General features: G+C 28.9%; 9 protein-coding genes across 29 annotated transcripts in view; 5 read left to right on the top strand and 4 right to left on the bottom strand.

Moving 5' to 3' along the window:
- Positions 1-2,184: 2,184 nt before the first annotated feature.
- LOC119671884 (protein shifted) lies at positions 2,185-6,722 on the top strand. Of its 5 annotated transcripts, none has more exons than XM_038082715.1 (8): positions 2,185-2,366; positions 3,898-4,154; positions 4,219-4,479; positions 4,542-4,736; positions 4,918-5,118; positions 6,028-6,123; positions 6,179-6,382; positions 6,448-6,722. In XM_038082715.1, the coding sequence occupies exons 2-8, from the start codon at positions 3,899-3,901 to the stop codon at positions 6,492-6,494; spliced, it is 1,260 nt and encodes a 419-aa protein (XP_037938643.1). In that variant the 5' UTR covers positions 2,185-2,366; position 3,898; the 3' UTR covers positions 6,495-6,722. The 5 variants fall into 5 exon arrangements, with proteins under 5 accessions (XP_037938643.1, XP_037938647.1, XP_037938646.1 ...); XM_038082719.1 differs by having other exon boundaries at positions 4,542-4,685; XM_038082718.1 differs by having other exon boundaries at positions 2,198-2,366; positions 4,237-4,479.
- LOC119671885 (5-demethoxyubiquinone hydroxylase, mitochondrial) lies at positions 5,171-8,197 on the bottom strand. 2 transcript variants are annotated; one of them, XM_038082721.1, is made up of 4 exons: positions 8,114-8,197; positions 5,596-5,975; positions 5,430-5,542; positions 5,171-5,376 (listed from the first exon to the last, which is right to left on the bottom strand). In XM_038082721.1, exons 2-4 carry the CDS (start codon positions 5,960-5,962, stop codon positions 5,218-5,220), a joined length of 639 nt encoding a protein of 212 aa, XP_037938649.1. In that variant the 5' UTR covers positions 5,963-5,975; positions 8,114-8,197; the 3' UTR covers positions 5,171-5,217. The 2 variants fall into 2 exon arrangements, with proteins under 2 accessions (XP_037938649.1, XP_037938648.1); XM_038082720.1 differs by having other exon boundaries at positions 5,430-5,548.
- An 863-nt stretch (positions 8,198-9,060) lies between these two features.
- Positions 9,061-9,630, top strand: LOC119671887 (UPF0184 protein CG14818-like). 2 transcript variants are annotated; one of them, XM_038082724.1, is made up of 3 exons: positions 9,061-9,160; positions 9,239-9,361; positions 9,423-9,630. In XM_038082724.1, the coding sequence occupies exons 2-3, from the start codon at positions 9,295-9,297 to the stop codon at positions 9,599-9,601; spliced, it is 246 nt and encodes an 81-aa protein (XP_037938652.1). In that variant the 5' UTR covers positions 9,061-9,160; positions 9,239-9,294; the 3' UTR covers positions 9,602-9,630. The 2 variants fall into 2 exon arrangements, with proteins under 2 accessions (XP_037938652.1, XP_037938653.1); XM_038082725.1 differs by having other exon boundaries at positions 9,068-9,176.
- Positions 9,466-11,478, bottom strand: LOC119671886 (WD repeat-containing protein 18-like). Of its 2 annotated transcripts, none has more exons than XM_038082722.1 (3): positions 11,443-11,478; positions 10,217-11,359; positions 9,466-10,159 (listed from the first exon to the last, which is right to left on the bottom strand). In XM_038082722.1, exons 2-3 carry the CDS (start codon positions 10,970-10,972, stop codon positions 9,641-9,643), a joined length of 1,275 nt encoding a protein of 424 aa, XP_037938650.1. In that variant the 5' UTR covers positions 10,973-11,359; positions 11,443-11,478; the 3' UTR covers positions 9,466-9,640. The 2 variants fall into 2 exon arrangements, with proteins under 2 accessions (XP_037938650.1, XP_037938651.1); XM_038082723.1 differs by lacking the exon at positions 11,443-11,478 and having other exon boundaries at positions 10,217-11,075; positions 11,319-11,359.
- A 168-nt stretch (positions 11,479-11,646) lies between these two features.
- LOC119671889 (tRNA (guanine-N(7)-)-methyltransferase) lies at positions 11,647-12,741 on the top strand. The gene is made up of 4 exons (XM_038082727.1): positions 11,647-11,892; positions 11,954-12,359; positions 12,411-12,512; positions 12,577-12,741. The coding sequence occupies exons 1-4, from the start codon at positions 11,789-11,791 to the stop codon at positions 12,679-12,681; spliced, it is 717 nt and encodes a 238-aa protein (XP_037938655.1). The 5' UTR covers positions 11,647-11,788; the 3' UTR covers positions 12,682-12,741.
- Positions 12,692-13,985, bottom strand: LOC119671888 (RNA 3'-terminal phosphate cyclase). The gene has a single exon (XM_038082726.1). It carries the CDS (start codon positions 13,779-13,781, stop codon positions 12,705-12,707), a length of 1,077 nt encoding a protein of 358 aa, XP_037938654.1. The 5' UTR covers positions 13,782-13,985; the 3' UTR covers positions 12,692-12,704.
- Positions 13,986-14,492: 507 nt separating this feature from the next.
- Positions 14,493-15,556, top strand: LOC119671894 (DNA damage-regulated autophagy modulator protein 2). Its single transcript, XM_038082746.1, has 4 exons — positions 14,493-14,691; positions 14,743-14,864; positions 14,929-15,316; positions 15,370-15,556. The coding sequence occupies exons 1-4, from the start codon at positions 14,627-14,629 to the stop codon at positions 15,533-15,535; spliced, it is 741 nt and encodes a 246-aa protein (XP_037938674.1). The 5' UTR covers positions 14,493-14,626; the 3' UTR covers positions 15,536-15,556.
- Positions 15,557-15,590: 34 nt separating this feature from the next.
- On the bottom strand, positions 15,591-20,790 carry LOC119671892 (cyclin-L1). Of its 3 annotated transcripts, none has more exons than XM_038082744.1 (5): positions 20,674-20,790; positions 16,838-17,301; positions 16,377-16,767; positions 15,943-16,322; positions 15,591-15,870 (listed from the first exon to the last, which is right to left on the bottom strand). In XM_038082744.1, exons 2-5 carry the CDS (start codon positions 17,299-17,301, stop codon positions 15,657-15,659), a joined length of 1,449 nt encoding a protein of 482 aa, XP_037938672.1. In that variant the 5' UTR covers positions 20,674-20,790; the 3' UTR covers positions 15,591-15,656. The 3 variants fall into 3 exon arrangements, with proteins under 3 accessions (XP_037938672.1, XP_037938669.1, XP_037938671.1); XM_038082741.1 differs by lacking the exon at positions 20,674-20,790 and adding an exon at positions 17,367-17,473; XM_038082743.1 differs by lacking the exon at positions 20,674-20,790 and having other exon boundaries at positions 16,838-17,473.
- LOC119671890 (disks large 1 tumor suppressor protein) overlaps positions 17,783-23,168 on the top strand; it is a 38,533-nt gene continuing 33,147 nt past the window's right edge. For 5 of the 12 annotated variants that reach the window (XM_038082728.1, XM_038082729.1, XM_038082732.1 and 2 more), the window contains exons 1-2: positions 21,509-21,919; positions 21,983-22,250. In XM_038082728.1, coding sequence (XP_037938656.1) covers positions 21,530-21,919; positions 21,983-22,250 — 658 coding nt within the window. In that variant the 5' untranslated portion in view covers positions 21,509-21,529. Of the gene's footprint in view, positions 17,902-19,632; positions 19,786-21,501; positions 21,920-21,982; positions 22,251-23,168 lie in introns of those variants that run through there. The other 7 variants (XM_038082730.1, XM_038082731.1, XM_038082736.1 and 4 more) reach the window with 6 other exon arrangements.

The following is a 23,168-nucleotide window of genomic DNA, read 5'->3' on the forward strand; positions in this document are numbered from 1 at the left end:
AAATGTTAATTGCAGATTAGTCGTAATAGAACGAAAACAATATGTTCCATTACTTCATATTCACAATTTAAAACTACTAGAAAATCATTTTAGTTATACAATGAAATATGGTGGCGGTAATGTTAAATACGTTTCCGCAAACAATTACTATGTTTCCGATAATCTAAAAATTACTTTTAAAACAATTTTCAAATTTGTTTTTAGAGCGTTTACGCAGAAGAATTAAAAACAGTTTTAAGGTAGCTATCAATCAGTCATTAACAGCTGAGTTGATTTTAAACATTTTAAAAGTGGATAGAGTAAAACTACAAATTGTTTTCATTTTATTGCAAAAAAAAACCTGTAATTTGAGTAAAAAAAAATTAAAATTATTTTAAATATGTAATAAAATGTTTCTTCTTTAAAATAATGTTTTCTATAAGTTTTGTCGAAAAAATTATTAAGCAAAATTGGTAATAGGCTCTGTCCTAAATTTTATTTCATTCATTCTGTCTTTTTCTACATGTGGTCTAAATCTTCGTGATCGATTTATAACGCATCATAATTGTCAGCTGTTTGCTTTCAAAATTTTTTTGTTTGGTTACTACTTAGTGTTTCGTTTCATTGCAATTGTTTCTGTATTCTGTAAAAGTAGGATTCTGCCCATATATTCTACATTATATCAGAATGGTCAATCTCTAGTTTACCAAATGGTTGTTATATCCTGTATTCGTCGATCGGATCATTTTCTGCTGTAAAGCAGCTATTATCATCAATATCTGTTCAAGATGGCATACTAACGATACATTACACATCATTTGAATGTAGTATTGCTTGCACTAGCTTCCGCATTGTACTAGTTAGAAGAAAGATATCAGTGAGAACAGCTATAAACCAAGACTTGCAATAGTTGGCAACACAAAACCTTACTCCGAAAAAAAACTTTCATTGGATGTCATTCACTTCGTTATTTCTTATTTAAATTACGCTACAAATATTGAAAATAATAATGAAATAATTCCGTAATGTGTGGATGATCCAATTTACGGTATAACATCGGTTCCACATTGGATATTAATATGTGAATCAAAAATTTCTTTGGAAATTCTTCAAGATTGACGTAATATGTACATTATAATGTAATCCTATTTAAACCTAAACTTTCAAATCTACAACTCTTTGAGGTAATAACGTTGACCAAAACAAAAGCAAAAAAATTGAGATTTATAAATTTATCGTTTAAATTAAGAAGGAAATTGCATATTAAAACTGCCTTTTATAAAAACTATATTCACAACAATTTCGAAATAACTTTTCATAACACTGTTTAAATTTTAGCTAACATAAACGAAAATCATCCTTTTATAATATCAAATAATCAATTGTTAATATTTCTAATAAGCAACGCTACCTAAAAAGATAAAAACTACATTTAAAAGTTGATTTTGAAACAGTTTGTATTTCCTAATAACAAACAAATAAAAATTGGTAATATCATAGCTCCGTAAATTTACATGCATAAATTCGTATACCTTTTACACCATAGTAAAACATTTTGTGCACAATAGATCTTTTAGGTCGGGGTGCATTCATAGCCTATTATTTAATAATAAAACATTTTGTACAAATATTCACATATTGATTAAGTTGTTTTAAATAAAATTAATAAATTTTAGCTATAAACATGAAAAGATGAATACAAAATATTTAATTAAACATTTATATATTTATTGTATGAACCACAATATATTTTTAATAACTATATATTAATATATTCTTTATTAATATTTATTAATTTTTTATTTATTATGAATTTATGTTGTTGTAGTTTACTACTGTTCGAAAAACCTCTATATTATTTATATAAATACATGAATATAGGTTTTATTAAATGCTAAACACAAGTGGATCGATAATATGTTGCAATATATCTTTTTGTAAGTAATACATTTTATAACCATTTTGATTCATTCATAAAAATTTTGATGAATTTCAATAGATTAGAATAGAAAATACATAGAATAGAAAAAGTAACTTATTTTTATAATAAATAATAACAGATTTATTGTTTCTTATTTCGAAAGACTACTACCTGAAATATAATGAAAGGGGACGAATATGAACCAAGAATGAGAGAATTCATTCTCTCATTTATGATAGTTTCTTTTTGACATTTTTCTTTTGTCGTATATATAACTTCATTCGTTTCTTGAAAAGTATGGTTGATACAGTAAAATTCGTATAAGTAAAAATATAATTAAAATGTGCACTTTCGTCAATATCATTGACTAATTATAATATAAGCCATTGTATTCTTAAAATAGTTTATTTTTTTTTTAACATACAAGAAACAAATTACTGTGCCGGCATTTTGTTAGATTTGTCACGTAAGAATATGCAAAAGAAAATAGTTTATAACAAAACAATTTTACATATAATCTAAAGAGAAATTATAATTTAAAATTTTTGTTTATAATCGAATACGATAATACGACAACTTTTATAAGGGATACTCTTACTTATTATCAACTAACGCCAGACAAACAGCCGCTACTATACGAGCACAGTTAATACATATGTGTGAAAACTAGTAATTAATAAATGCGTAAATGAAATAAATGTCATCAAGTAATGTATTCAATCCAAAATATGTGATCATATGAAAATATTTTTATTTTCTCCTACTACTTATAGTATATAAAGTTCAATAAGTCTAGTGCGATATTTAGTTCTTATAATTTTAAAGCGAAATTAGCAAATATAGTGTAAATCTAGATTTATGTATTCAGTGAGTGCTTAAGTTTTATAATTTCATATTTAGTTTGATTTACGGTAGAATTGAAACGAAAAAAAAATTGCTTTTATTTACATATATACTTGTAAAATTTTATATCAATTTTAAAATTATTTCAATTTTAGAAAACTGAAAATTTAGATACCACGCATACTTCATAATGTATTATACCTATTAAACTATTGGAGACCTTTGCTGTTATTAATGCACAAATTTTAATATATATATATATACAAATTTTAATATATATATATATATATATATAATTTAACAGATTTAAAAATGTATAGATTTGTTTCACATTATTTATGCTTTAAATTTCAAATATTTAGTCAATTATATAGAAATAAAAGAACTATATTGTCGCCCAGATCACAAATGTAACCGTGAGTTATTTTAAGACTCTAGACAAGATATTGAAATGTAAATATTACCGAATTTTCAAATAAATTAATTTTAATTTAATTGTTTAAGTTAATTTGAATAATTAAAAACGGTTATCAGATAGAACTTGTACGTTTCGTAAAAAAAAATGTTGATAAACAAAATAATTTTCTTATATTGTGTATTAAAAAAAATAATTGTTAATATAGGTTTAAATATTAAGTTTTTTCGTTGCCCGTATTTAAAAACTTGGCTGATGAAAATTAATTTCATTACTCAAATTTTAGATAAAGTTTTCTCATATTAATCCAAATATTATATATTTGAAAATTAATTCTAGAATAATTATAAAAACACAATTAATGGCAATGGAGTTGTTTCAAACACATAATTGATATAAGAACTTGTATCCGTACATTTATATGTTAAATGTATTAGTTTTTTGAACTCAATAGTTTTAGCAAATTGCTTCTAATTCTACAATTAATATTCCTCAAGATATTCCCTCATTTTTTAAAATAAATTTGAATGCAAAAAATATTCGTTCGGATCGCGATATCCTGATAATAAGTATCCTTATAATATTGCTATGTTGTTCAGCATAAAGCCAAATATATATAATATAGTAGAATTGTTATTTAATATACTATGCAATATCCGCTTCCATTAGTACATATGAAATAAAAAATATTATGCTGAAACTATTATATCAAACAGTAAAATTTGTTTTGTTTCAGTAGAATGCTTCAAACTAACTTGCTTTACTTGTTTGTAATCTTATCCCTGTTTTGGATTAGCCTTTTTGAATGCAAACAGCATCATATTCGCAGAAATAATGCAGATTGTTTTAGAAATGAATACGAAACTTTTGAAACTAGTCAAAGAGCTGGAAATAATAACAAAAGGAACCATCCAAAAAACCGAAATGTTCTGAAACAAAACGATGATGAAGACATATCTCTTTGGATAAGTGAGCAACAGTTAAAGACGTTAACTGGTAATGTATAAAACCTTTAAAATAATTCAAATAAAATTTGATTTTATTCTAAATTATGGTAAAGCCCTTTTTTTCAAACAAGATTATGCACATGGTCGCATATATGCAATTGAAAACGGCCATGTAGTTAATGATATTCGAGATGCGAATCTTTATAAGTATATTACTATACCTTCTGAAATAAGTTATGTAAATTTTACATGGAAATCTGGATCAAAAAAATATTGTTATCATTTCGATCGTTTAGAAACACTTGATGATAGTATTTTAAAAGCACCTACGTTATCAATCAAAGCAAAAGGTGGTGTGCCAAAAGAAAAGAAAAGTAAGTTATCCGAATTACAATTATAATTTTCTAAATAATTATTATTACAACATATATAACAGATTTTAGCGTATTTTTACCATGCACTGGTAATAACTCCGGCACTGCTATGTTTAACATTGGCTTGTCAATACAAACTCGTAGAGGAAGACAGCTACCGGGAACACCAGTTCGGTTAAGCTTTAAAAAGGAATGCGCACATAAAGGTGTGTATGACAGCCTAGATGCTTCCAATCCTTCACTAACATCTTTGCCAGGTAGAGTATATAGAATACCTCTAATTGCTTTTGTTAGCTTTTGATATTTTTAAATTTATTTTATAAATTGTCAGAATAAAAATCCAAACATATCCTTGCGTCCTTATTATTTGTTTTTTTTCTTCCTTTTTTTTGTGTTGAATGGATAATACTTTATTTCTTTGAAAAACTATAATTTTAGAACCTGATCCTGAATGTAACATAAAATGTGGTAACAACGGTTATTGTAATAATCAAAAAATCTGTCAATGTAACCCCGGTTATACTGGGCAATACTGTCAAACTGCTTTTTGTTTTCCACACTGTTTAAACGGTGGAAATTGTACAGCACCATCCGTCTGTACGTGTCCCGATGGCTATCAAGGAACACAATGTGAAGGAGGTAAGAAAATGAACATATCTAAGGTTAATTGAAATGTTGAAAATAAAATGAATTACATTAAATTAATTTTTATTTAAATTTTTAAAATACACCAATACATTAAATTTTCTTAGAAATCGCAATAGCTGCTTTACATCCATATTTAATTAAAGTAGTCATTGTCTCATAAAATGGAGCTTGTTCCGCTCCATGTTCAATACCAGTATCATGATGTTCCTGCTCTTCATCACGGAATTTAGTAATCACTTTAAGAAGCTCCTAAAATACACATAGATTTTTATTTCATTAAATGAATATAATAACAATTTTACTTTATCGGGTTTATCTGTTTCCATAATTTTCCTAAGTTGATCATTGTAATGTTCAACGATAGTTGTTTCAACAGCAACTGTACAGGCCATTGCAGCCTTTTCACCCATTAATGCCGTTCCTTTAAACATTATTTTAATATATTAAAGATTAATAAGAATTTTTTACCTGCTCCTAACAGAAAACCAGCTACATTCCATATTGGTGTCATTACTGTTGGGCGAACACGATGTTCTCGTATTAATTTTTCGAATTGTTGGCGGTGACATTTTTCTTGTTCCCACATATGAGAAATTTTATCACTCATTGGACTATTTCCAAGAACAGCTAATTGACCTGCATATATTCTATCTGCACCAAGCTCCCCAGCATGATCTACACGTATAATTTCATCTGTTAAAGACGATGGCCGTTTTTGTATGTTAGGTTTTGTCTCTTTTGTTTTATGGCTCGTCATTAGCATTTTCTGATGTAGTGATTTCTTATGAACATTAAGTTCTATTTGAATTACTCTGAACTTAAATATTTTAAACATTTTGAATAAATCTCTGAAAAACAATAAATTATATTAATTTTTAATATTTTAATATCAATTTTTAGGTATATGTACTGAAAAGTGTCTTAATGGAGGTAAATGTATACAAAAAGATAAGTGCCAATGTTCAAAAGGTTATTATGGACTACGTTGCGAATATTGTAAGAACTAAGTTAACTAAAAGTTGATAATACAAACATTTGTCTTTATGTTTAGCGAAATGCGTAATACCATGTAAAAATAATGGCCGATGCATTGGAACCAATTTATGCCGATGTCCTAAGGGTTTAGGCGGTGATCACTGTGAAATTGTACGAAAACAACGTTCTACATGTAAGAAGCCCTGCAAACACGGAGAATGTTTGCCCAATAAAACATGTAAATGTGATAATGGCTTTCATGGACGATTTTGTAACAGAAGTAAGACAATTTTTAACAAATTAATTTTTAATCAATTTCTGTATTCCTGTATTTCTGTATTTCAGAATTCAGAAAACCGCGACAAAATAAACCTGTAGAGTTCCTTAATTAATTAAGTTTAAGCAAACTGGTTTTGAAAAAATATTTTTATAGAGATTTTTAAAAAAAATAATTTCATATAACATGTATTGTTAATTTGACATATCCTGATGTCTAAAATAGCACATACGCAAATCTTATGCGTAGCAAAAAAGATTTAAAATTTTAACATTAAATATTTAAATAGTATTGATTAATATTGTGATACTTTTTTTTACTAAAATATATAAGTTTCATAACTATAAATTGAAATCATTGATTAATTAATTATATACTGAGATTATATTGTAAAAAATGAAATATAATAAAATATATAAATATATATACATATAGACCAAACAAATGCGTTCCAGGTTTTTTTTTTTTGGTTTTCGAAGCTCTTTTGTTATTGCTAAAATCACCATAAAGGAAAAGTAACCAAAGTGACGAATTTGACTTCCATGAGGAAGTCAAATCGAAACAGCGTTCTTCGTGTTAAAAGTTTTGCGAATACGGGGAAGAGATAATATGATTGCAGGAAATGTCTCATCTGAATCTGTGCGTGGTTCAACATAGAAAAAGCATTTAACATCTAAAAAATGTTTAAAATATTGTTTTACAAATTATCATACATCACACATTTTAATTATATTATATTTGTTTAAAAGTTTGTCATAAATTTCAAATAACTACAATAAAAACGCAGTCTTTAAATATGCATAAAATTTTTATATCATGATTTTATGCTAAGCAAGCAAATATTCAGAAGTTATACTTTTAAATACTTTTTTTTATAAACTTATACAATATAGTCCATATTCTTATGTTGTTGTCGTTGTTGTTGTAACCAACGCCAAACTGTTAAACAGCTGCAAGAACTGTCAGACAAAACACTGAAATCGAATACGGGCAGTTATATGATGTAAGGTAAGAGTACGCGTTTGCGAATAGGTAAGAATGTTGGAATTAAACTATTTAAACTGAAGGAATCTCACAACTTCAACTGGCGGAGCTAATAATACATAGAGCTCACATTTGCGAGCGCATTTGGACATGAAAACAAATGGATGAAAGTAGAGCTACAGTTGAGGCACTGTTAAGCACGTGTTTATTTTCTTATCTTATTTGGGCAAAGACAGTTCTTGCTGCAATAGGCACAAGTCTTTCATTCTCAGAGATTTAAGGAGGAAACCTGTTGGTCGTCGGAACAGGCGAATGTCACCGCAACGTAGACCTGGACGCTCCTGTAACATAGATTTTATCATCATTGCGGTGACAATTTCAAGCCACGAAAGCAACAAGTAGAGAGGGTTCTCTTTACTGTAGAACTGTTTGGATGGCTATGTGTATAAAGCGAGAGAGTAATTGTTTTGTCTAGTGTTGTTTCGAAATGAATTGCGCTATTGCTTATGTATCCAAACCGATTTCTTTGTCTTTGCTACTGGAACAGTCTGTGAGTGCCTAAATTTGTTACCGCGATTCTTTTATCGGCAATATAATGCTATATCACGTACGGGTAAAATGGGTATACTCCTAAGAACAGCACCTATTTTATTATAATCATATCCAATGCCCCACTATAAGCCACTCAGCCTTTGACACATAACATTGAAATTTTTTATGTAGAGTATTATGAAAATAAAGAACACATACCTTCTGTCTTCAATAATATATTTATTTTGAAATTTTTACAATAGATTATACTGAAACCATCGTACCTCATACGCTCTTTAACAACCTCATTCATAAATTAAAAATAAGGTGTTACCATAAATTAGAATTCATTAAAGATAATTATGAGGTTAAAGAAAATTTATGTTTAATTGTTATCGAAATCATTACTCTTAATAATCAGGAACGTTATCAGCAAATAAAAGCCAAAGGTACAGTAATAATATGATAAATATTCAATAATTTCCTATCTCTAAACAAGAAATTATTACCTGAATTTTTAGATCCAAAATGGTCTTCATTTACAATAAGTATTTGTAAATTTAAGTAATGTTATGTTTAGACTATTGTACTTATCTCGATGGATAAGCAGCAATATAGTCCATTATCTATTTATATTAATAAACGTACGTGCTCCAGTACGTGCTTTTAATTGAGTTCCAGCGAAAGTTTAATCGATTTTTTTATATTTGCTGCTCTCGTACCTAAAAACTAATAACAAAAAACGGTTTTTGATGCTGAACTGAACTGTCGTTTCATGATCTTTAAAAATTTAGTTGAATTTTACATGACAAACTTGTCCAAGTAAAATTGAAAAACTGCAGTTCAAATCTAATCCTTTATATTATATGCATAATTTATTCATTTAAAAAAAATTTAACAGCAGGAATAACATCATGTGATTTATTATATTCTTATTTAAAAAGTTTACAATTATCTTTACGTAAACTCCTTTCGTTATAGAGGAAATTGACGTATAATTTTAATTTTTAAACACAGTAAACTATTACATATCACATTTTTTAATTATAATTAGCTATATTATATTATTTTAAAAGTTTGTCAAAAATTTCAAATAACTCAAATTATAATGCAGTTTATAAATGGGCACAAAATTTTTGTCATGATTTTTCGCTAAGCCAGTAAATATTTAGAAATTGTACTTTTAAACACTTTTTTTACAAACCTTTATTTTAATTTTTAATTACGGGAACAGACCTCAAATTATATCACACAAATGTAAACACAGTAAGAAAGAAACATTGCAAGTTTAATTTTCACCTATAATTTTTTTTAATATGGTAATAACTATAAACACATATACAGATTCATCAATGAAATAGGAAGAAAAAACAAGTCAGCTGATCTAATGATATTAAAAAATGTCTCCTAAAAATAATGATCCAGAAACAAATGCAACAGAAGTCCAAGATGCTACAGAGTTGCAAGGTAAGACAAATCAGTTTTTATTAAGTCCACTTAAATTTTAAATTAACATATAATATGGTAGAAATGCAAGACCTAAATGAAAGCCTTGATGAACTGAGCACCGCTCTGGATTTCTTTGAACAGAAGACAGATAACATAATTAAACAGCTGAAAGAACTTTTACATTCCAACAGAGAAATCAGGAAGGAGATACAAACCGAAATAGAAAACGCTGACAAGAATACACAAAAATCAGAATAAAATGTAATGCCAAACTTTTTGAAATAATACGATACTTTTTTATTTTTTCACGTTTAGTATATGTAAAGCACTTTCAAGAAATAGACTTTTATTAATCTTTTTAAGACGCTGTATTTCAGCTCTAAGTTCGGTAATATTCTGTGCGGAATCATCCTTTACATTAAAATGTAAACAGCTTAAATCGGCATCTACAGATTGCTCTTTTTCATATGTGTCTTCGATGTTCGGTTGTGTAACAAGTACCTCAACACTTTCGTGTTCATCAACTTCTGTTGATTCCATTATTCTTTGAAGATTTCCATTAAACAAATTCCTTTGTTTATTTTCGGATTGAAATGTGTTAACATTTGTTAATTGAATTTTAATATTCATTATAGAACCTTTGTTTTGTATCGTTCTTATAAGCTGTTTACTTGATATATGCCATATATAAACAAGTTTATCTTGTCCCCCAGAGAGAAGAGTTTGTCCATCGATTGATAAAACGAGGCAGTCTACAGATGTATTCGGCGTATGACCACTAAAGTTAGCATTTTTCTCAACCTCCATATGATATTCCTATTTATGGAAATTAACAGTTGATTAATAAATTATGACATATACTTTACTCTTTACCTTTGTACGTGGCACCGAACCAATATTAATTTCATATATATTTCCTTCCCCTGTACCAACATAAACACGAGTTTCTAAAGAATTTGCTACTACTGAATATAAAGCTTCAGCAAACACTACATTAAGCAATAGATTCCCGATGCATAGATCGTAAATTTTACAAGTGCGATCTAGAGATACAGAATACATAAAAGATCGAATCCCTCCGATTCCAATGAATATATCAGTAATTCCTAAACCGTGGTCAGTAAAAGTATACAGCGGAGTTTGATTATCATCCAATTTTGAAACAATTTGTGTTAAATTCCACACTAATATTGCACCATCTTGGCCTGCAGATATGAAATGAGAACCGTCTGATGTAAAACATAAAGATTTTATAGGCTGATAATGTTTTGAAATCATATTAAGCATGCGGCCGCTTGTTAGATTCCATATATAAATTGTTTCTTGTACAGCTGCAATTAAATACAATCCATCTAAAGAAATTGCTAATGCATTAACGATTCCTGGTGTAACAAAACGCACTTGTGTTGTTTGTTCTTGTGAATTAATAGGCCAAATATGCAAAAGTGGCTTACTGCTGTTAGCGGCTAATACATATTCCGAACGAAGCACACATAGACTACGCTTTTGTAAAGTGCCGCCGCCCTTATAGGTCATTAAATTTGTCGCGTTTCGAAAATCCCACACATTGCAGGACACTTGATCACCATCGGCACAACTTGAAAATATGACTTCTGCTAATTCGTTCATAATTTAATATTTAGATAAATAACTCAACAAACATATGGCTTAAATCCCAACGGCGTGGTTAGAAATTTCTATTTATTTTTAATTCTCACTTGGTAGGAGTTGCCTGATCATTTAAAGTTAATAAATTTAAATATTTCAGAAATGTAATTTACACATATATGTATATGTAAAATGTCTAACAGAAATAATATGTTTATTGTTTGAGATTTCATTGTATGATTGTAATTTTTGCATGTAACTATTAGTTCAAGTTTTAGTTGCGTTCTCATTAAGGAAATAAATTCGTTGTTGAGTTAATCTTAACAACACTACAGCTTCATAATATTGGATTCACACGAGAGTTTACCTGAAAATATCATATGCATCTGTAGGGTATACAGCTAAAACCTGTCATTAAAAATGAAAAAAAAAATTCGAAAAATTATTAAATGTGAAAAATGAGGCTTCGTTGTACAAAGTAATATACCTACATTATAAAAGTTTAAGGTACTGCAAGTATCACTAATAAAAAAATACTGCAAATATATCATTCAAAAAAACAGAAATATTGTGAAAGTTCTATCAAATATGAAAATTAATTCCGTAATAAAAAAATTATAATATCCATTAAAAATATATAGAAAAGTTATAGATTTTATATATAATAAAAAGTATGTGTTCAAGAATATATTTTAAATTGTTAACTTTCGAAGTTCAGATAAGTGGCAACGTTGTTAAAATTTATAAAATTGTCCTGCAACAGATGAAAGCTATATAACTGCATAGATTAATAATAAATTGAATCGGCATATAAAACTAGCATAAACATTAAGTGTAATGAAGGCGGTAGAAGAAAAAGCATTAAGTTCCGGTTTACCACAAAAGCGGTATTATCGTCAGCGCGCTCATTCTAATCCAATAGCGGACCACTCTTTTACATAGTAATAAAAATATTTAATTATAGTTGATTAGATGTTTAATATATGTACGTATTTTTATTAGTCCCGCACATCCAAGTGATTTTAATTGGTCTACTTTATATCCACATATTTCATCAAACGAAGAGGTGAAATTTGCTGACATTGGTTGCGGTTATGGTGGATTTTTGGTTACACTGGGTGAAATGTATCCTTCAGTTTATTCCATTGGCTTGGAAATTCGTGTTAAGGTTTCAGATTATGTCATGGATCGTATTACTGCACTTCGCGAAATACATCCTAACGCCTATACAAATATAGCGTGTATTAGAACAAATGCTATGAAGTATCTACCAAATTTTTTCTATAAGGGTCAGTTAGAAAAAATATTCTTTTTATATCCAGATCCACATTTTAAAAGAGCGAAACACAAATGGCGTATAATTAACCAAGCATTATTGTCAGAGTATGCTTATGTATTAAAAGCGGGAGTAAGGATATGAGATACTAATAACTATTTATGCTACAAAGTTTATTTTCAGGGTATGGTATATATTATGACTGACGTAGAAGATTTGTATTCTTGGATTCTATATCATTTAGAAAGGCATCCATTATACGAAAAAGTTGGAGAAAAAGAAATCGTAAGAAAATATGTTATTTTCGTACATTTTGTAGCTTGTAATAATTTATCTTGTTATATTATAGGCTTCTGATCCTCTTACACCAAAATTGTACCAAAGCAGTGAAGAAGGCGCAAAAGTTGTAAGAAATAAAGGGCAACACTTTTTAACTGTTTTTAAAAGGATTTAAGAATTTTAATTATTTGTTTGTTTTCAAATATATTGATTTCGATGTCCAATACCTTTACAAGATATTATAACATGACTATCACTAATTTTAGTTATTTTAAATTTTATGTTAAGCATCAATTCCATGATGTATATGGCAGTTTGTGTGTGGTTTGTTATGCAGCAAGTCAGTATTTCAGATATGCCATCAGCGAGTGCCATATATATAATTAACTGATCTTGTACATATTGATCAACACATGTATGTTTTAAAATATAATTTTGGAGTTCAGAACCAGCTGTCATGCCTAAAACTTGTCCATCGATTTTCTTTTCTCCTAACGCCGAAGCACCAAGTACACAACCGCTAGATGTTTCAACTTTTAAAACAACACCTGCACCATTTTCTGTTGTTATATCTGGATGTTCTTTATATGCCTCAATATCTATATATTTGCACATCTGTAAGTCATTTAATATACGTTCCGCTCCAGTTTTAATGTCGACAGCCAATCGATGAGGAAGACGTCCAGCAACGTAACACCAACCGCTAATTTTTTCTACTTTACCAAATTGCGTTAAATTAGTCGCTTTTATATGCCGAATACACGGTATTGTTACATTGCACCAACCTCCACCACGAGGATAATAACCGCGTTTTATTAAATCGAAATCGTAACTTATACCAAAATATTCCATATTAGGGCGTAATATTTCAGTTATGAAATCTACCTGAGGCGCCATAGCAACGTTCGTACCACCTTTAATTGTCAATTGCGTAGTACTGCTTCCAAATATTAAAACGGGCACTACCGCCTGCAATATTAAAGATATACTAGCAGCTGTTTGAGTGTCCACTTGGTACTGACCAGATTGTATATCACCAGGATAAAATTTTACATCAGTCGATCCAAGAAAATTACCAATCACATTAGCTTTAGTAATTGCTGCTAATAAATTAAGCCCGTGGAGATGCTGATTGGAAAGACCTGGTTTAGGTCGATTTGCGCGTATATTCGTAATATGCACAGGGCGACGTAATATACAACTTAAACTGAGTGCATTGCGAAGTATCTGTCCGCCACCCTCTAAAACGCTACCATTTATTTCAATAATAGACATTTTATAAATATTTTAAATAATTGTTTGATTTCAACGTTTTTGATACAAAATACCTGTATTTATATCACGTTGAAAAGAACGAAGTGAGAACAAAACAGACAGAACCGATAAATATAAAAATCGGCAATAAAATTTTATGTGTTTTTCTCTCTATTATTGCTACTTTAGTCTAATTCGGTAAAACAACTAATTTTTATTATTGTAAAGTATTACACAAAACTTATTTTAATTTGAAATTTTATGGTTTGAAATTAATAAAAATTGATATATATATATACAAAAACTTGATAGATATGTAGCTATCAATATTTTCAATAATCATAGTAAGCTGCATTACAATTAAAATATATTGATAATATAAAATTTAGAAAATCAAGTTAAGAAATTTATTTCTAAGAATAAGTTTAGAAATTTACGGCAACACAATTAAATAAATATAAAAATTTAAATAAAGTCTCTGTGTTAATTATTTCGTTTAAGCACAGAAGTATATGCTATACATATATAAAGGTAAACTACAAGTTTTACTTAAATTTTAATTTTACTTGCTTCTGCATCTTCGCAACCGTTTTGATCAACCCATGTTCTAATTACTTACACATTTTGATATCTTTTATTAGCTATAAACGTGGTTTCATTATTCTTTTTGAATGTTTTTACTAATTTTAAATATTGGAATTATTAGTATTCGATATGCAATTGTCATATTCACAGAGTGTATTGCAATACAAAAAGTTATTATGGTGTGCACTCAGCCTAATTTTGTAATTTATTTTTATTGACCTGACTTTCATCCCCGATGATAATTCCATAACAAATTCGCAGTGTTAAATGAATAAATTGAAATGTCTACCGTATATTTATTTCCAGTGTCAGTGTTTTTATTATTTCAAATAACTTTTATCGGAACGTAGGTTTACAAAAATTTGTATTTTGCTTAATATTGAAATGTATTTTTTAGTTATATAGCAGCAGTATTGGAGAAACATGTTGTTCCAACGGTACCATATATAAGCGACGCAGCTGCTTATTCTCCGGAAAGTTGTGTTTTTGGGCAATTGATAAACATTGGTGCTGTGCTTTGTAAGTCTATTTAAAGATTTAGTTGTTGTTTTAATTATGAGTCATACATCTTTTTGTTTTCAAGTGGGTATCACAATTTACATACGTTATCGGCAAGTATTACAAATATACGAGTATCACTCTAATTTGGGAAATGGAGTTATTCGAAATAATCGTATAGCTGTTTGGTTTGGTTTAGCTTCATGTTTCGGCATTAGTATCGTGGCAAACTTTCAAGAAACTAATGTAAGAATTGTGCATTTCATAGGAGCGTTTTTCTGTTTTGGATGTGGAACGATGTATTTTTGGATGCAAGCATTGTTATCATACATCCTATTTCCTAACGTCGGAACTAAGTTATATGCTCATTTAAGATTAGCTATGGCATGCACTTGCACTATATTATTTATTTTATTAGCTGTTACTGGAGTTATGTCCCATATATTATTTAAAGGCCAAAATCCAAGACAATGGTAAGCTAGTATCAATCATATAAGTTGCTTAAATAATTATTTTCCAATTATAGGTACCCGTCAGACGGTGGTTGGTATTTCCACGTTGTTAGCTCAATCTCTGAATGGATAATTGCAACAATATTTTCATTTTTTATATTGTCATTCACAGATGAATTTCGTGATATTAGTTTTAATCATCCACAAATTTCATTGATCTCATATACAATTACCTTATAACATATATGTGAAAAAAAAATATTTTTTTAATATTTCAATATAATATAATATAATATTTAATTTGTAAGTGTACATATGTATTAAAATTTTAAAAAGTTATGGAGGAAATTAATATTTATATTTATCTTTTTCGATCCCTCGAACGATCACGCTCTCTGCTTTTATGTCCACCACGTGAACCATTGCCTCGATGAGAATAAGAATGGTGATGTTTACTAGACAAATGATGCATTGATCTTGATTCTTGGTATTTGTCACGATCACGGTATTTTTCATTAACATTCATGCGTTCTTTCGAGATGTAATAATCCGATCGATCGCGATCTCTAGATTTTCTGCAAGTTGAAATTATTTTATTATTTTACAATAATTATAAGCATTTAATGAACAATGATATTGATTCAAACCTTTTTCTATGTTTAACATTATGAGGGGACACAGAATGTGACCGAGTATAGTGGCGTTTTTTATTAGTTTTAGACCTTTCGTGGTCTCTATGTGATTTCTTTAGTCGATTATCTCGTTTGTAGTCGTCACTTTCATCCGACACTGAACATGAACGAGAGTCTCGTGAACGTGAACGAGAATTTTTATTTGGAGATTTTTCTGTTGGAAGTGGTAATGGGATAGCTCGTTGTATAAATCCACCCCAAGCATTATGGGATCCGTTGTTTCGATCTACTGTTATTACGGCTGGAGGGGTGTTTTGTTCTTTATTCTTGTTACGGGATTCAAGGTATCTCTTCTTAAGCTCATCGACTGAAGTCTCTAATATCTCAACATTTGGCTGAAAAAAAAAAATTAAGTATATTTGGTGTATATTCTATATCATGATATTTACTTTAGCACGAGTGTACAACTCCATTACTCTATAGCTTATATCAAGAATATCTTCCTCTGTGACTCTAAAAACTCCAAACCAGGGTGGAGTATTTGGCAGCGGAATTCCTAATTTGCGTGCACTTAAGTAAATACATGCACAAGCAATGGTCTCAGGATTGTAACGCATAAACACATCTGTGCGTAATGAATCATTCATAAAGTTCCAAGCCATTTGCATAAACATCTCATGTTTTTCATACTTGAGTACTTGTAAATACATAACAATTAATTTATGTGGATGTTTCACATGAACACAGAAGCCCAACTCCTTTAACACAAGTCGCTCTGCTTTAATTACTTGAGTCTTAAGATTTGTGTAAAATTGATCTAATATCACCGGCATAATATCTCTATAAAGCACAAAAAAAAAATATTTTATATAGATTTATTTAATTGGGGTACGTTTATAATTTAAAATACCTTTGTGCTCGTACTTGTTTTATGTGATGAAAGACATTAATAACATCCCGAATACGCCGCGGAGCTTCTTCTATTTTGGATGCAAGACATACGCAGCTCATCGCAACACTTTCCATATTATGCCGCACAAAACTTTTGGAGTAAAAAAATCGTTGGAATATAACTTGACCTGTTGCCATTGCAACTTGTGGTAGTTTTAAGAGTATACCAGCAGTTTGAATCAGCTCGCAACCAAGTATACGTAAATCTTTTTCAGTTTCTATGTCTAATCCATCAAGATGTGACGGTGTATCGTTAAGTTTTGCTTCTGGAACTAAACTATTTTCCAATGTGAGCACAATTTTGTTAAACAATCGAGGATACTTCGACTTCTTTGCATTATCGTCTACTTGTTCCGCACCGCTTTTATTACTAGTGGGATTCGTATTACCGCAAGTTAACATATTTGGAACAACGTTTTGCATCTGCATATTAATGCGAAGTTAAAAATATATTGAACAACTCTCTTAAAATTGATAACTAATTATACATAGGTAAATAATCCACACATTAGCAAATCTTTATTCCACCATAACGCGACATATCAAAACTAATTGTTGCGAATACGCTCTAACCTCATATCAAAATGGTTACCAAAAAAAAAAAGAATAAATAAATGGTAGTTTTTATGTTCACTAAATTTGGCAGCACTGTCGAAAAATACTATATAGAATTGCGCATAAATTGTGTCAGAAAATTGAAATACTTGCTCATTTTTATATGGTTTTCGCTCTTAACAAAATGATAAATGATAATCATTTTATTATTTTAACTGAATCTAATTTTAATATTATTTACAACGCTTTGTAATGCACAAAAAATAAACCATCAATTCAATGCAACATTATCCAACACTATAAATTTTCGGATACTCTCTTAAACCGAAACATATGAAAAAATCTAGTTGGAATTTTATGTCCTTCTGTCGCGGCGGTGGTTTCGTTTTGTCTGTGAACTACTTTTCCTAAAATTGTCAAAAGTTTTGTGTTCATATATAAAATAAAAAATGCAGTACAATAAATCAGGTGTATTTAATAGAACATTTGTAATGCTAAATAAAAATTCAACAAAAACAATTTCAGCCACTTAACTCTACATTACAAAACAAATAAGTTTCAACTTAGGGCACCCAGTCTCGAATACATAAACATTTATTTATGTGCAAATATGTAAGGGTAGAATTTAGAGATGCTGATCCAGATGATATATGTATATAGTATTTAGATTTTTCAAATTTTCATTTCCTTTATAAAAAACTTATACACATATTTGCAATGATTATGTTTATATATTTTTGCTTTAAAGATATGATAGTTTTGAAAAGTTTTTTGTGTTTGAAACATTAATTATTTCAAAAATTCAAAATAACAAAATAAAATTTGTGCAAAAATTATAACATGAAAATACTTAACGTTAAACACTGCATCTCGGAGCTCTATAAATAACACATTTATTAGATACATACTAGTCTGTCGAAATTTGTCGATTGTGTCCGCACACCGTCTCCTGTAGTGAACATATGTATAATTTTTTTTTTTTTTTTGATATAACTTTTTTAACGCAATAGAATGTTCATATCTACATACATACATACTATATAATTGTGTGAATACAATGAAGGTATTTTCTCGTGTTCTCGAATATGAAATATGTGTAGTATAAATACAGTATAGAAATATACAAAGTGCAGAAATTCGTGGAATTTTAATCAATTATTTGATTAATACATGTACTTTCCTAAATATAATAGATAATTGAGACGCGTTAAATGCTCTCTTAGCAACCTAACTAACTAACTGAAGTTATTACTAAATTACAAAATTTTAAGGTCATTTTTTCATACTTCAAATGCTTCAAATCAAAATGTAAATACACCCTTAGATATATAGGGCTCTTTAATCAATAATCATTTCAGTTTTCAATATTTTTCATTGATGGTGTCTTAGTAAGGGAGCAGCAGATGCAAATGAAGAAACCAATTTGTGGAGTGTTCTGTTGCACTCTTGTATGCTCATACGTCGGGTATCAGAAAAGTGTGTCGTGAATATTGATTTTTTTATATTGCACGTGCATTCCAGATGTAAATAATTTTCATGGTGACTACCACTACTTATATCTCAAGCAAATAATTCTAAAAATATATTTTTTACGATATACCGTAAATAAGTATTTTTGAACAATTGAGTGAATGGAAGAGAAACATTATTACACCTTATAAATGTTATTAACATATCTTCAATTACTTTTTGTAAAAATAAGAGGGGATTATAAAAGTTTTCTATATTCTATAAAATAAAATATACTAACTAAATATAAGTAATATCGAAATATTAACTTATAATATTTTGATTGTAACAACTTCACTAAATGGTTCCGACAGGGTTTGGTTAAGGTTATACCAAAAAAGTTACTTGTTGCTTTTAAAGTACATATTTGTGTCTATGAAACTTGTAAGCAAGATTATATATGGTGATCTAACTATGCGTACTATATTTATTGAATATATTTTAATGCTTTCCTATAGACTTAGAGTCTCTTAAAGTCGCATTGTATTATATTATATGTACATAGCTAATTGAATATGAGATTGCCGCAGTTTTTGTACTTAGTTGATATTGCAAAATATTTGATGCTACATAAAACTATAATTATTGTTCTTATAAATCTGGATTAGTACTGAAATTGTTCGATATACATTTCTATGGCAATTGTCTTAAACCTATTTTTTTTATATCATATTTTGTTTTTTTATACAGTAGATCTTTAACAACTTTCAAACGAATTTTGTTATATTAAATAATTGATACAACGCTTTACGCAATTCAACTGCCGATTAAGGACATAGTGGATATTTATAATTAAAATTTAATATAAGTGGAATTTAAATAAAATGCCTGTAAAAAAGCAAGGTAAGAAAAAGTAATTCTTTATGTCTTCAAGAGCTCCTCACACATTAAGATTAAGAGCATTCACGATCTCGAGTAACATGCTCGGTAATCGAGTAACATGCTTACAGCGTAAACAACAAAATACATTTACTCGAAATGGACAGAACAGATATTGATATCGTTATATTGTGATATTATATTGTGATATTATATTGTGATATCGTGATATTGTAACTGTGTGACTGTGTAATACTGGATTCACACAAAAGTTTTGTTTGTAATTTTAATTGTCAAAAATTTTCATTTTCCATTGAAAGCAACAACAATTGACAACTAAAATTGCAAACAAAACTCTCGCGTGAATCCAGTATAACTTCGGCAACAAAGCATAGTGTAACGAGCTCGATACACGAGATCGTGTATACTCCTATAAAGTGTCTTTGTTAGAAATTCATTACTTTTTGAATATTAACTTTATGATTTAAATTATTTGTGGTAGTATCATAGTACGGACAACGACTCCTAAAACAAGATACATAAAACTCAACCCAAATATGTTATGTGTGTATTAAATGAAGTTAAATATTAAATTTGTCCCCACTAAATGTGCGAGATCTATCAGATCAATAAATTGTATTTCTAGCAACCAACCTAGCAGCGTAAGGTTTTTATTTATTCTTTTTTTTTTTACGATAAGCGGAAAATAATTGAGTGTATAATTTTTTTATAAATAAGCACAACAAATTTTTTTTTATCAAAAGCGACTTATTTTATTTACAATAGTCCGAAATCCTGTTTATTTTGTATTATGTTTAGATCATCACAAAATTTCGGACAAATGCGTAAAATTGATTTCAATGTGCTTAATTTCAATGAAGATTTTGCCTAATATTTGATAAATTCACTTACAGTTTTGTTGGAATTGCGGTGATCACGGATTGTCCAACAATTGTTGTTGTTCTTGGCAACATTCGTATCCACAATCAAACTTTTGCAAAATCGCCCTCTCCAAATCGAAATTTTTGTTTACATGAGTCAACAATTTTGTTGATTTCGGAGAATAGGGCTTTCTTAAAGAATAAATGCATTTATCATTTATAAAATGATATCCAAGTGTTTTTAGTATAAAGCTCTTCTCTTAATATCTGTATATTTTAACTTTACCCGTAAATTGTTTCCAGACATGTCTATGTAGCACAACAGACCTCTGTTTATTGTCTGATCTTGAGGCAGCGCCTGATGACTCTTTTCAATTCATTATATATATTGCTTTTATTATTTTCAGGAACTTTTTTGGTACATTATCAATTTTTTTAAAAATAATATTACTTTGCATATAATTTCATTTAGTATTCATCCACATTAAGGTGGCGTAACCGTCACCGACCCTTTGTAGATAGTGTAGATAGTTAGCATGGTTCAACTGTTCTCAAATCGAATTATACGATAATATATATAAAATTCGTTTATTTATTAATTTTTTGAGTTCTGGATGTTTAGAACATAAGTTATGTTCCAACAGTTTCTGTACATTTTTTCTTGTGCATATCAGAAAGAAATGTATTCGGTACTTAAATGTAATTTGCGAATTTTATCGATTGTTATCGATTATATTTTATCCAAAGTTAAGGTATTTTGGTTTAATTTTCATCTACTTTTTACAGTATAATTCAACACATTATGTTATTTACATCAAATAGCCATTCAGCAATAAGTATCTAAAAAAGTATATTTTTTAAATTGTTGAGATTTAGATTTCTGTGTTATGGATTTAAGCAAAGAATTGAAAAATGACAGTTATCATAATCTTTGTGATAATTTAAGTAGTTACGATTCATTCACATCCAGCAATGAATCGTCCGATGAGGAGGTTATGCTTTTAAAAAAGAAAACGTTTAGGAAAGACAAAACAACATGCATTTTGGGAAAAGACAAAAGGAGCAAAAACTGCTTAGCATTTAATCACATTGATATCTCACGAAATAAAACACTAGAAAGTAACACCTTTAAATGGGTATCCTCTTTCAATTGCTTACCGAATCAAATTTTTGGGTATTCGCCTGCTACTGACTTGCTTGGAACAACTGGTGAATCCATAAAAGTAGTTCCAGGAGAAATCGATAATATGTATTTATTTAAAAGTAATAATATGTCTGTAAGTAAAATCCAATCAATAAGTGGTGTTAACAAAAATGATTTGATTTATTATTTTTCTAAGAATATGCAACGAGCAAATATTACCTATATATTTAACACAAATTTTTACAACAAATATGATGAAGAATTTGAGTTGGAAAAATCCATGTCAAAAACTGTACAAACCGAAAAAAGAATTGATAACATTACAATTTCCAATGGACAGTTTAAACCTGAAAACCGAAACCATTTGCTATATAATAACGGTTTGCATTTTGATTTGAAAACAAGTTATGTGGAACAGGAATATATTCGGGGTGACCACTCAAAAAGTGAAAATGAAAACACAGGTAGTACCCAGTTATACAATTTTCTGCTATTCAAAGTAATAATCTGGTTTTATAATCAATAATCTAGTTTTTTTATTGCATTATTTTGTAAAAATTCACATTTATTTCTTAGAAATGGTAAATTTTATTTTAATCAAAATATTTTCCATTGTAAGCTATGGCTTTCGACAATCTTTCTGGCAATTTATGGATTCTTTGGAAAAGTTGTTTCCATTCATCGCGACATTCATTGATTTCTTTATGATTTTTGAAAGGCTGGTTTTGAACAACGCCTTGAATTGATTGAAATACACATTAATGTGATGGATTACAATCTGGTGAATAGGGCGCATGAGGTAAAATTTTCCATTTATTTGCTACATGTAGTCGAGGATTGTTGTGAAGTAAAATAACTTTACGTTGTTTGGTTCATGGTCCAAATCAATCAATTGTTGTTGATAACGTTTTGCAGTAAGTTTTAATCGGTTTTAACACCATATAGTACACCATATCTTTCTGATGTTTACTTTCATGAATGTTTACTTTTGCCCAGTTGATATGACTGGGTCTCCTAGATAAACGAACAATTTAGGGTTAAGGGTTATCGTAGTTAATCTATTATTCATCGCCAGTCAAAATTTGATGCAAAAAATGGCATCTTCGGTGTCTGGCAAGCAAAGAATTGTCAACCATTATTGAAAATGGTTTATTGAAAATCATTCACTTCAATCAGTTCCTGTGGTATCTATTTTCCTTCTTTTTGAATCATTCTCATGGCATGTAAATGTTTGCTTGAGTGACATTTAGCTGTTCCGCAAGTTCCTTTTGTGTTTCAGCTGAGTTGTCCTTTAATAATGCTTCCATCCCTTCATTTTTGAACTTTTAATTAATAAATTATTTTTTATGGTTTGCTAACCTATAAGAGTACTTACAAATTAT

The sequence above is a fragment of the Teleopsis dalmanni genome, chromosome 1 (genome assembly GCF_002237135.1).
Source record: "Teleopsis dalmanni isolate 2A chromosome 1, ASM223713v2, whole genome shotgun sequence".
Lineage (NCBI taxonomy): Eukaryota > Metazoa > Arthropoda > Insecta > Diptera > Diopsidae > Teleopsis > Teleopsis dalmanni.

Coding starts and splice junctions, on each gene's coding strand:
- LOC119671884 (XM_038082715.1), top strand. CDS start 3,899: ATGCTTCAAACTAACTTGCTTTACTTGTTTGTAATCTTATCCCTGTTT. Junction 5,119..6,027: donor AGGAACACAATGTGAAGGAG/GTAAGAAAATGA, acceptor ATCAATTTTTAG/GTATATGTACTGAAAAGTGT. Junction 6,124..6,178: donor TGGACTACGTTGCGAATATT/GTAAGAACTAAG, acceptor CTTTATGTTTAG/CGAAATGCGTAATACCATGT.
- LOC119671885 (XM_038082720.1), bottom strand. CDS start 5,962: ATGTTTAAAATATTTAAGTTCAGAGTAATTCAAATAGAACTTAATGTT. Junction 5,549..5,595: donor TGGTTTTCTGTTAGGAGCAG/GTAAAAAATTCT, acceptor TAATGTTTAAAG/GAACGGCATTAATGGGTGAA. Junction 5,377..5,429: donor AAACAGATAAACCCGATAAA/GTAAAATTGTTA, acceptor TGTGTATTTTAG/GAGCTTCTTAAAGTGATTAC.
- LOC119671887 (XM_038082724.1), top strand. CDS start 9,295: ATGTCTCCTAAAAATAATGATCCAGAAACAAATGCAACAGAAGTCCAA. Junction 9,362..9,422: donor AGATGCTACAGAGTTGCAAG/GTAAGACAAATC, acceptor ATAATATGGTAG/AAATGCAAGACCTAAATGAA.
- LOC119671886 (XM_038082722.1), bottom strand. CDS start 10,972: ATGAACGAATTAGCAGAAGTCATATTTTCAAGTTGTGCCGATGGTGAT. Junction 10,160..10,216: donor GTTCGGTGCCACGTACAAAG/GTAAAGAGTAAA, acceptor TTCCATAAATAG/GAATATCATATGGAGGTTGA.
- LOC119671889 (XM_038082727.1), top strand. CDS start 11,789: ATGAAGGCGGTAGAAGAAAAAGCATTAAGTTCCGGTTTACCACAAAAG. Junction 11,893..11,953: donor GCGGACCACTCTTTTACATA/GTAATAAAAATA, acceptor TATTTTTATTAG/TCCCGCACATCCAAGTGATT. Junction 12,513..12,576: donor AAGTTGGAGAAAAAGAAATC/GTAAGAAAATAT, acceptor GTTATATTATAG/GCTTCTGATCCTCTTACACC.
- LOC119671888 (XM_038082726.1), bottom strand. CDS start 13,781: ATGTCTATTATTGAAATAAATGGTAGCGTTTTAGAGGGTGGCGGACAG.
- LOC119671894 (XM_038082746.1), top strand. CDS start 14,627: ATGTCTACCGTATATTTATTTCCAGTGTCAGTGTTTTTATTATTTCAA. Junction 14,692..14,742: donor CAAATAACTTTTATCGGAAC/GTAGGTTTACAA, acceptor TGTATTTTTTAG/TTATATAGCAGCAGTATTGG. Junction 14,865..14,928: donor AAACATTGGTGCTGTGCTTT/GTAAGTCTATTT, acceptor TTTGTTTTCAAG/TGGGTATCACAATTTACATA.
- LOC119671892 (XM_038082741.1), bottom strand. CDS start 17,387: ATGTGTGGATTATTTACCTAT. Junction 17,302..17,366: donor TGTGTGGATTATTTACCTAT/GTATAATTAGTT, acceptor ATTAATATGCAG/ATGCAAAACGTTGTTCCAAA. Junction 16,323..16,376: donor AGTTGTACACTCGTGCTAAA/GTAAATATCATG, acceptor TTTTTTTTTCAG/CCAAATGTTGAGATATTAGA.